The 11976-nt window shown below is 44.4% G+C and overlaps 1 protein-coding gene across 2 annotated transcripts in view; it reads right to left on the bottom strand.

The window, feature by feature from the left end:
* Positions 1-7148, bottom strand: part of ppp2r3b (protein phosphatase 2, regulatory subunit B'', beta) — an 11321-nt gene extending 4173 nt beyond the window's left edge. For both annotated transcript variants that reach the window (XM_080018648.1, XM_080018649.1), the window contains exons 1-4: positions 6787-7148; positions 2552-2737; positions 2106-2209; positions 1410-1512 (exon numbers count right to left, since the gene is read on the bottom strand). In XM_080018648.1, coding sequence (XP_079874774.1) covers positions 1410-1512; positions 2106-2209; positions 2552-2737; positions 6787-6918 — 525 coding nt within the window. In that variant the 5' untranslated portion in view covers positions 6919-7148. The remainder of the gene's footprint in view (positions 1-1409; positions 1513-2105; positions 2210-2551; positions 2738-6786) is intronic.
* Positions 7149-11976: the final 4828 nt, after the last annotated feature.

Genomic DNA, 11976 nt, shown 5'->3' on the forward strand with positions numbered 1-11976 from the left:
CACCAAGGCACCGCGTACATATGTTGAAATACTTTCGGGCTCTGGGCAGATGAACCCCACCCTCCCGTCGTCGTTTTCGTTAGAATGATCAGACGGGGGGGCGGGGAGATGCACGTTGTCAATCTTTATACAAATTAAACTGTCATGCCTTCTGGTTTTATAGGCTCGACCGTGCCCAGAGAACGGTTTTGGTGGCCATGATGACGTAGTCCGGACAGTGTGAGGTCAGCTGGCTTTAGGGTGGAGCCCCTCCCCCCCCTCCTCCGAGTGGGCAGAGAGGCGGGGCTTCGCCGACTTCCTCCGCTGTAATGTGGAGGCTCTTTCATGTGGTGTGCTGCATCCCAAATGAACCGGTGCTATATCCTTGCCACGAAATGTCCCCTCACGCCTCCTCCTTTCCTCACCGACCCCCCCCTCTCCCTTTTCTGTAGCGGGATTGAAATGTTGACATAAATGCAAAGGTGGCAATGAAATTAAAAGGCCTTATTATGGGGGCGGTTGCCGTGCCTCTTTGACTCTTCCGGGGAGAAATTAAATCATAGAAAAACACATAAATCACCGGGCAGAGGAAACAGGCGGGGACAGTCAGATCTACTCCACTGCAATCCGCCTTTCATTCATCACAACAGTCAAAGGCGATTCGCCAAGTGCCACAATACAAATTAAACAGCGTGTGCCAGAAGCCATCTCAGCGGCTATGCTAACGGGCCACCCGCTCCGTCCGGTCGGTCCTGGCGTGGGGCGGAGGCTCGATAACAGCCAGCACAGCACATCTACATGGCAGACTGACAAGCCAAAACATTCCCTATAATTAGATAAAACTAAAACATTCATTTCCGGATTTTCTTTTTTTAAAGATACATTTTATTACAACATCTTCCTGGTTATTAATAACCCTTATTTGTATAGCACATTTCATACACAACATGCCACTCAAAGTGCTTTAAATTAATATAATAAAATTAGCAAATTTTGGAACGATAACTAACCTCAGCGAGTACATTTCAATCATTATTTCTCTTGCATTTTTAGCTTCAAATAATTATAATAATTTCCAAATACTTCTCAAACTAAACCTCACAATAGTTCTGGGCCCTTTTCGGTGGATTAGAGAAAAGCGACCGTCATTCCTCAGTGAATGATTTCTCTTGGATCGCTGCTCTTCACTTCATTCTTAAATCCCTTTCTCAATAGGTTGGTTAAGGGCCATTTCTCAACAAATATCCATCTCTTCCTGGGACAGTGTGATCTTATTTTTGGTTCAATTTACCACCCTAAAGTGGCAGCAGTCCACTGGTCCCCCCCCCCCCCGTACATTAAGCCCCACTATACCGCTGAACTAAGGTCCACTAACTCAGGGGGAGGAGTTTGGTGAGCGGCGCTCTCTCTGGGTGTGCTGCGGCCTGTACCTGCAGGAATGGAATAAAGTCGTCTTGTTCCAGGTAATTACAGCCAGGCTTGGCCAAGAGGTGCACGAATTTAGAGGCGTCATCGTGACAGGTCTGGAGTGTTCTGCGGAAGGGAAAGAGAGAACAGATGGTCGCTGGGTTACTCTCGCTCCTTCAACCTCCTTCCACCATCCTAGAACACCACAGTTGAGAAACTGAAGGAATTATTCATTCCGAAATTAGGATTCCGAGTCGCTGCTGGCGTGATTAGGGGCCGGCGATGGTAATGGCGGGGATGAAATTAAGCTATGGTCCGTTGTGGCCCCTTGTATTAGACCTCCGCCACCAAAAAAAAAATTAAAAAAAAATTAAAAAAAAGTCCAGGCTGGTGCGGTTCTCCGGAGGCCGACACTTTAATACAACAGCGTTCCTGCCGCATGCAGTACGGAGCTGAGGACAAGGACCCACATGACACCGGGCCAACTCCATTCTCTTCAATGTCAAATAGAAATTCAGAGAATGGACTTTCTTTATTTGCGTATTTGCATGGAGACTATTCCCTTCTGGCTCGCCTGACGATACATCGTTTTTTGTTCTAAATTTTAAAAGACGGGGCTATGACGGGAGATGACCGCGCGCAGCGTCCTAATCTCCAGTGAGTGGTCGTCATTGTTCGGAGACAATCGCGCTGTTGGATGAGGGGGCTCATTGTCTTACTTTCTCCACATGGCCACGAACTTGTGAACGGACACGAAGCCCGTCCTGTCTCCTCCAGCCGAGCAGAACAATGGCACTTTCCAGTAGAGGGGACACTCGCAGGCCTGGGGGGGGGTTGGCGGTGAAAAAAGTTTTGTTAAGATCACAGCGAAACTCGATGTACGTAACGTAACACATGGCAACGGGCAGCGGAGGGCTGCACAATGACGCAGAACGTCGCTCCCGCTGCTTATCAGTTTAAGTCAAACACTGGAGGAGGGCGAACTGTCATTTCTCTCCGCACTCCGGTTCCCCTCAGGTCATCGCTCACATTCGTCGGGGGAGAGTGATAATATTTTTTCTTTCTTAAAAGCAGCAAACATTGGTAAAGCTGAGGGCTAATGGCACTAATGAAAATAATTTGCCGGGTGGTAGCGGAATCACCGTGCTACAAATCACATTCTCACCTTGGCAACCTGCCCCATGTCCTCAATGGTGGCCCTTTCATTGGGGAATTGGGAAAATATTTTCTCAATCTTGGAAATGAGACTGTCGATGTTGAGATTGGCTTGGGGCCTGCCCCGTGGGAAGTAGAACTTTGGAATGCTTTCACTCAGCACAGTGGTGACGGGCTCCTCTCGTTTTACCTGGGCCTATGAAACACACACGACAAAAATAAACTCTGTTAGCCACTGGAGCTAGCAAATGCTAACACGTCGCTGCGAAGCACACCCAGCATGTGCCCAGACTTGCACTAGCCGACTGTAGTAAACATTTCATACAGCCACATCACTAAGCTCCCCAATTCAGCGCGTTGGCCAAGAGTTATAATTGCTGTGCGAATTATTCCCTCCCCATTATCCATTTATCTATAGTTGCTTTCAATTAAGATGTGTCAAAAGGCATTGGCGTCTGGAGAATGGATCACATTCAATCGTTTTGGCCAGTGCTTAGAACCCTCCCATTTGTGACCAATGAATGGTATTATTCATCAAAATTAGAGCCATGAAGAACACAGCTGCAAGCGGCAATTGCAACAACATAAAACCATCTTTGACAATACATACAAGTAACTAGGCTTCTCTGTGGTGGCTCTGAACACAAGTACACTGACTACATGTCACTGGGCCACACAGGGTCTTAGAAATAATTATATTAAATTGAATTTAGAAACAGAGCAGTCGCTGCTGCGGCCTCCCGTCAGGCTAATTGTATTGATTCCACATGATTCACACATCAGCACTGGCCTGATAACTTCAAAAACAAGTTGTTTGTAAGTGATTGTGCAATTTGCGCAGTTTGACAGTGTGCGCAAACATCATTACAGCGCCCCCCTGTAAGATAATTTGTCCTATGAAAGACGGTGGCCAAATATTTGTCCCTTAAAGGAAAATGTCCCATATTTTCCAGTTTCAGCAATTTTTTTAAATCATTCCAGAGTAAATATCATGTTATTTATTTTATTTTTTTTCCAAGAGAGAAAATTCCTATCATTGAGGTTATAGTTGTTATGCATCCTCTCCTTACGAGTCGGACAGGTTGTTTTCATGAGTGTTGCACATTATTTCACATGCACTACCATGATGGACCATTTGTCTGAAGCCGCTTTCACACATGAACTCTGAACAATGTCTGGGCAATCCTGCACAAAAATGGAGATTGTCCATGTCAGACGCGTTGACACTACCTGGAAATACTCAGTTTGCTTCAGGCGAGGGGCGGAGCCTGGGTAGAGCGTGTAGGAGGCAGGACATGACACCGCAGAGTTTGAGCACACCCAAGATGGCGGACGAGGCTACAGGCTTGTCTTTTTTGGCGTGATACTCATGTATGTGGACGTATCCGCAACATAAATGAAAGAGTGGAAAGGAATATAATCGAGGTAATGTCCGGATCATTTGAGGGTTGCAGTACATGTGTGAAAGCAGCTTGAGTGACAGGAGAGGCCCTCCAATTTAGTGCCTGGTTACCCATTGCACAGGGCACTGTTCAAGTTAGGGGTGTATTTCAAGCGGCAAAGCTTGAATTAAACCATAGGGACCTCTGACTAAATGGTGGCAAATTAATAGGTTGAGTAATGTTAAAGACAGTCAGAACTGTACAGTACCATAAGAGAACCTTTCAAACAATGTTACACAGCTAATAATATATACGATAACATTTGTAGTCCTTGATATTTATTACTACAGTGGTACCTCGACTTACGACTGTAATTCGTTCTATAAGAACGGTCGTATGTTAAAACAGTCGTATGTCGAAGCAATTTTTCCCATATGAATTATGAAATCATGAAGGGTGAAAATAAACAAAATACACAGCACAAACAAATTAACTCTTGTTTTATTGGTCAATCTGGGCAGTTGCCAACATTTTTGGATGACCCCTAACCTGGGCTTCTGCTGCAAAGATTTAGGGTCTTTCTGGACAAATTACCCTTGCTGGGTCATGTCGAATTTCACAACTTTTTACCATAGTGCTGAAGTTATAAGGCAAATTCCAAAGAATAATTCAGATCTGTGGTGACATGTTCCATATCTGTAGTCATTCCATGCATTTATGCAGCACCATATCTTAGATAATGTGGGCAATATGTGAAATGTGGAAAATGGAAAAACCCAGCACATACTTCAATAACAAGGATCAATATGGTTTGTTTTATAATTGACGACTGGAAAAGACCAAAGGCTAGTTTTACAACATGTTAGCTTATAAGCTACCCGACAAACAGGCATATTTTCTGGGATGCAAGAAAATGTGGAAATGTGTTAAAATAATTTATGTCTAGCAATCAGAAAAGCAGAGCATTGTATGAACAACAGAGATTGTATGTACATCATCTGAAAGGAGAACAAGGAGCACAAATGCCTCAGAAAGATAGAAAGAAACTGGGAGAGCGTGATTGGATGTGAGAGGTGGGTAGAGCAAGCGGAGCCACCTTGGCTGGGTCTAAAAAAACGAGCCTGATTACAGGCAAACAGCAGTTGCCAGTGACAGTTCTGGAGATAGAAGCGAAGCAGGCATGCGCTCTATGGGTCGCATGTTTGTACTGTAGACAGGAGGTACAGTTGGGGTGAACGCTCTGTTGTCTATGAGCCATTACTGGAAACGAGGCACAGTTTGGTTTCGGCCTGACCACCCCCTCTGACCACCGCCCCCCCAGTATCTGTCCGGCCCAATCCCAACTAACTCCTATGAATGTCATTCCAAAGTGCTGCAGTCCTCAGTAACTTAAAACCTCAAGTATGTCAGAACTTGTGCACAGCTGTGAGTGAGCGAGGGAGTGTGTGTGTGTGTGTGTGTCTGTCCAACAGTGATTTGGGCCTAGGAACAAAATGACAGCTTTGTCTGTGATGGTTCTGAGTATGTGCAGCATGTGCTATTAAGATCTATAACCATGACAGTGGAGACCATTCCCTCCTTTTAAGTCGAACAATGATGACATCATGCAAAAACATTAGGCCCAGGCCTACCTGTCACAATCAATTTGATTCCATGCCGGGACGATTTTTGAAGACGTAGTGCGCATAGTAAACATACTGTTGAGATATCATATTCAGTGGCTCAACCTCCACTCCGTCTAAGCCAAGAAGCAAGACGGTACAAGTGGCCCTCGAATCTGCTTGCCTCAGAGATTTATTTTTTTGTATACAAACACACATGAAAAAAACAAACGGTTAGCGACCCAGTGTGTGTGCTAGAATACTGTATGTTATTGAGTTGCTAAAAGCAAGCTGGCCTGCTGATACACTGCTCTAAGTTACCATTCCCAAAAACTATTTACATGGCTCAACAATTTGCCCACTGCATCACTCTCGACGTGGTCTTTATTAAGCACATAACACACACACGCATAAGCCTCTGCTAAGAGACAAAAATACTGTGCATTGTTTATTGCTCTGCCCAATCCATTTTTAGCAATCATGGTGCATTCTCACAAATACATGTTGGAATAGGAATGTCTCGCTACTCAAAAAACAGAAAATGTACAGATAATAGCCATCAGAACTGCTATACATGTCTCTGTTCATCTAATTTGCCCAAAAGGATCATTTTATGGCATAAGTGTATTTCAATAACTGTTTTGAAATGTGTGTTTTGTGACATTCTTCTCAATGTAGGATAGATTAATAAATGCTGATGGTCCTCTGCTACCCTACATCTTGTGTGTATGAGTGTGTGTGTGTGTGTGTGTGTGTGTGTGTGGGTGTCAGGCATGGCTATAAAAGGACATAGACATCTCCTGCTGCCCTGCATGCACTGTCCCTCGCTCTCCCTTCATGCTAACCGCTAGCAGAGCTCCTAAGCACAACTGCTAAGCCCTGGGATATTCCACACATTCACAACAGTGCATCAGGGACAGCCAAGTGGTCAAACACAGCGTAGTTGCAAAGGACAGAGTTTCATCCCAAAACTTTGTCTGGCCTCATCCTCGTGTGCAGTGAACAATTAACGTGACAGGAACAAAAGTCTTCCAATGAGAGCTGACATTTCACATTTCACAGCACCACATTTAAAAGGCACCATGAAAAGCATCTCCTGGCTACTTTATTAACCTTTTTAATATGTCTGTCATGCGATATCAAAGCCAGCTTTAAATATCAGCGCGGTCCGGTCAGTAGTTCAACCTCACAACAAGGAAACAAGAAATGCATCTAGATCCCACCGAACCATACCCCCACGCATGAAGGCACCAAACACCTGCCTGTCCTTGATGAAAAGCTTGTAGCCTCTTCTTGAAGCGGGAGGGCAAGACAAAGTCACATCCACGTGCCAGCAGGGCCAACTCCTTCCTCAGGTCGGGGTCCTGACGCAGAGACAGCTCCTTCATCCTCATCCTCGCTCCGGACAGCCCGTAGTGTGCGCGTGTACCCACATACAATCGATTCGATATTATCCTCCCAATAGTGTAAGGTCACACGGTTGTAGTGACGACCACGGCGGCAGTCCCCGTCCTCTGTGTGTTTATGTCCTATGTCAGAGGGACAGCCTCTTAATGCAGGGGAGCAGCTGCTACTGTGTTTGTCTCTCTCCCTCCCTTTCTCGCTCTCCTCTCCCAGTCCTGATCTGGCCACACATTCTCAGTACTGCCTGCTGCTTCGTCTCAGTCTATATACAACATGACCACACATTGTGTGGGGTCAGCGAGCCTTAGCGTCAAAGTGACTGGGGCGATAAGAAGAGAGGGAGCAGAGAGAGGGAGAGAAGGTGAGAAAGATTCTAAGAGTGCACAAGAGGGTGTGTGAGAGTGTGGTGAATCTGCCCTTTCCCCGCTTGCATTCCTCCGCGCGCCAAGAAGGTTATGTAAAAAGGCAGACCTGTTTTTCCGGCTCCCTGTGGCCACAGATTCTGCTGAAGGGGATGCAGCTCAATGCCAAGATGAGATTCTGCTGAAGCTCAGTGGCTCTATCTTTTTGAGTATCCCACATGGCCTAACCACAGTGCCCTCTTAGCATTGAGATATCCAAATCCTTTTTTTGTCAACAATAAAAATACATAATGCAAGCACTTGAATGTTACTTGTGAAATTTGCCGTCTCATCTAAACTCAGCCAGCAAAATGGAACGAGTAGAGACAGAAGACAAGGTATAAGACAGACTAAATTGAAATTAATAATACACAAAGCAATTAAGGACATTAACTCATTGATCGCAAAGAAAAGTGAAATTCCAAGCCAAACGACAACATAACATTTATAGAACTAAAATGCTTGAATTCTTCGTCACAAGGTGGCTTTCCTTTGTTATGCTTCTCTCTTGCAGGATTGGGCTGCCAGCCATGCCACGTCTTATTATAGTTGAAGGACCCAAGTTGCCGGTATACGGGGGTGTGTGGGTGTGGGGGCGTGTGTTTGTTTGTGGGGGTGTCGAATTCAAAGAATGATGGTCGAAAACTGTCTGTCTATTAAAAGCACCGGCGAGCACTGTTTGGGCAACCTCAGAAACCAGATCTGGAGAAACATGGGTGTATCTTTAGTCCTCGCGCAAACATCCGCTTCCCATAGCCAGACTGACAGCAATTACATAAATTCTCTATAAACGCAGTGATCTAACAGTGGTGGGGTTTGCCTGCGTTGGGAGGTGGTGTCTGCTGACGGAGCGCAGGGAAACCCTCAGCTGGAGGACCTACTGTTCTACAAACAAATATATAATAAAAAAGAAAAGGTGAGGCGATTTGCGCGCCAAGGTTACGTGCGAGAAAACGAGCACTCAATGTAGACTGTGTGAATAAAAGGATGAGTGCTGCACGGAGGAGTTGAAAGTGGCCACGCTGCCGTCGCTGGGAGGACATGCAAACACGTGGCGTAAAGAGAAAAACAGTCCCGCACATACATAAGTGATATTAGATGACAGGTTCACTGTGCTTGTACTCTTCCACTGGTTTCCACACACACACACACACACACACACACACACACACACACACACACACACACACACACACACACACACACACACACACACACACACACACACACACACACACACACACACACACACACACACACACACACACGATAAGCCATTTGTGTGATGGCTTTTTATACCATCTGCCTTTTGTTGACTGCCCTAGCTCGTCAATTCAAACCTAGTATAAAAAGGAAAGTACCAGGGCCTGAACAAACTCCACACGTCACATGGAGCTGTCATTGCATGTTAGTATATTTGTCTAAGAGACTGATCTAAATGTCAAGGTTTTTTCTTCTTCTCCATAAACATGAATATCGCATTTTGAGATAACGATCAGTTGGTTTACATGTGGCACAATGGGTTTGAGAGTTGTAGTCTGGACAGAGAGAATTACAGATCAGTCTCCAGGAAGGCAGAACAAAGGTGACGGGAAAACAACAGGCAAACAAACACAAAGCATGTCCAAAGAAAACCTCGCAGGACGATATGAAGGGCGTTGCCCTTAGGAAAACCTGCATCGTCGAGTTCCAACCATCACAACACACTAAGTCAGCCTGGAGTCGTTGCTGGAAGGCTGTCCAAATAACAGCAACCTCACTTTAACTATCTGTAGTGGCCCAATGAGAGGCAGCAATAAAACAACACTGAAAACACTGCAGTGGGTCTCTGTATCAGACAAAATGCATGGGTTATGACTCTGGCTCAATGTTCATGTGTAGTCTAGAGATGCTAAAATTTGATCTGTATATAACCAGCCACGTTCAGCTCATTACATAACATATGAAATTATGAAATAGGCCATACACCGGTCTAGGTAAATAGCCGCAGGACTAGATGTCACAATTTGAAGCAGTAGGCTGTTTACAGTCAGTATTTCACTCGAGAGGGCAACAATAAGCAGGAGTAAGATACAGAGTAGTTAAGGGGAGTAGATACAGAGCTGAATCAAAACTAAAGAACAAAGAAAAAATAGAATGGTAAGCAAAACACAATTATAGCTGTTCCCTCCGGCCTTTTCCTAAACCTGTCAATACAGGCCTACATAGCACTTCCACAGTTATCAAGCTCTGTGGGCGATATCACCAGCATTACTAACACGTTGAAACCAGTCAGATACAGCCTCTAAACAGAGGCCAAACATACTTGCTGACAGGGGCAGAGAGACTGAACAAGTGGATACGCCGCTGGTGCGCTTGTGAAATCCAGACAGCCCCAGCTCCATCATCCCCAATCTGATGTCTGAGACGGGGATTTGGGATATATGTGAACCTGGGCCAAAAATAGGGCCCGATACACCGCACCACGGAGGGTCTATAGAACAGCAGCAACGAGCAAACCATGATGCATGCAGATCAGCGGGTTTGCATTAGCGAGAACATGTAATCTCATACCCTGATATTTTTCGTGACGGTTTGCTGAAAAATCTAGGCAACCTACATGTCACCAGATGTGCAGCAAAGGCGCAGAGCATGAACCGTTTAAGCTGTATATAAAATAGACAGAGAGGGGTAGCCTTGATCTTTTGGCTGTAAAACAAAAACCAGTGTCATAGCCAGGCCTCGCAACATTTATTCTGAGAGTGTCAAATTCACAATCGTTACTGAAGAATGAACCAAATTGGACCGCTTGTTTGGAAAAAAAGAGGAGAAGAAACAGGCCTTTTTAAGCCCGATATCATGGACCATTTAATAAAATAAATGTCTGAAATGTGATAATATAAATAACTATATATCGTAGTAAACGGCCAAGAGCATGCCCAATAAGCACCTCATATAAACCTATATATAAAAGCGTCTTTTTCAGTCATTCATTATACACACAAGTGGACAACATTAAGCAAAATAAATAAATTAGTAAAACAACTTGTGCAAAGTGTAATTTTTGTTTTTAGATAAGTGATAAAATGACCTTTGGCCCCGTTTCAAAGGTTTCTGAAGGAGAAAAAAAGCAGGTTGCATAAGAAGAACCTTCCCTAAATATCCCGGGCGCTAAATACATGCTGAATACATACAGCTGAATAGATAGTGTGATAAGGCCTAAAGTTTCAAAGCGTATCATGAAAGGTCTACGTAGAGAATTATGACTTTGTTGAAGGGATAATAACAATTAACAGACCATTGATTAATTGCTTAGTATTTTATCCACAAGATTTTAAATTAAACAATAAACTGAAAAATCTGCGGTCCTTTGTAATTCAACGGGAGTTCTATGTCAGTAGGCTCCGCCCCCCTAGGGGCTACGCTCCTATTGGTATATCTCCAACCGAAGTAGTGACATTTATTCATCCCCTCAGGAATGGAACCTAGCCAATATAAACCCCGGAAGTGCTCCCTTCGTCCTCTTTTCCAATTAAGCGGCGACTGAATACTCTCATCAATCATCGAAGACGACTCCAATCTCAAGATTTCCGCCGTTGAGTCAAGCAGGAACCTACACGCTTCCTCGGTGTCTTGAGGACTTTTTTTTTTTTATTTAATCTTATTTTTAATATAAACGAGCACCTTTGCCTATGCATAGGGCTAGCGGGGTCGCGCTACTCCCACAGCAAGTATTTCACCTGCCTGGAAGCGGAGCACGCCCTCGCTGGGCTCACGGATCCGCCACTCTGTGAGGCCTGCCGCACCATAACGGCCGGCGAGCAGGCCCGCCGTATGGAAATCAAGGCAAGGCAAGGCTATTTGAATAGCATTCAAATAGCCTTGAATTCAAAAACAACGCAATTCAAAGTGCTTTACATAAAAAGCATGAGGACAAAGTGCCAAGAAAGACATTATGCATAGTTGCATAGTGCATAGTGCAAAATAAACACATTGTAAAAGGAAGAACACATTATAAAGTTAAGAAATAGAATGCATGAAATCAAGTAAAAGTGACAGTGCAGTATAAGTGCAGACATAAACGTCTTCAGCCTTGATTTAAAAGAAGTGAGAGTTGCAGCAGACCTGAGGTCTTCTGGGAGTTTGTTCCAGATATGTGGTTAGGGTTAGGGTTAGGGGTCTCCATGCTTCTTCATGTTTAGTTTTGGCTCTGGGGACAGAGAGAGGTCTGGATGGTTCATAATGTAGCAGAAGATCAGAAATGTAATTTGGCCCTAAAACATTCTGTGCTTTATAAACCAACAGTAGTATTTTGAAATCAGTTCTTTGACAGACAGAAAGCCAGTGTAAAGATTTGAGAACTGGAGTGATATGATATACTTTCTAGGTCTTAGTGAGGACTCGAGCAGCAGCGTTCTGATCCATCTTTTAGGGAGACCTGTAAAAGACATTGAGACAGTAGTCTAGTCTACTAAAGATGAATGCATGGACAAGTTTTTCTAAATTCTGCTGAGACATATGTCCTTTAATCCTTGATTTATTCTTAAGGTGATAGTAGGCCGACTTTGTAATTTGCTTAATGTGTTGAAATTAAGGTCAGAGTCCACGACTACACCAAGATTTCTGGCTTGGTTTGTGCTTTTTAACATTTCCGATTGAAGCTGAGTG

The sequence above is a fragment of the Zeus faber genome, assembly GCF_960531495.2.
Source record: "Zeus faber genome assembly, chromosome: 18".
Lineage (NCBI taxonomy): Eukaryota > Metazoa > Chordata > Actinopteri > Zeiformes > Zeidae > Zeus > Zeus faber.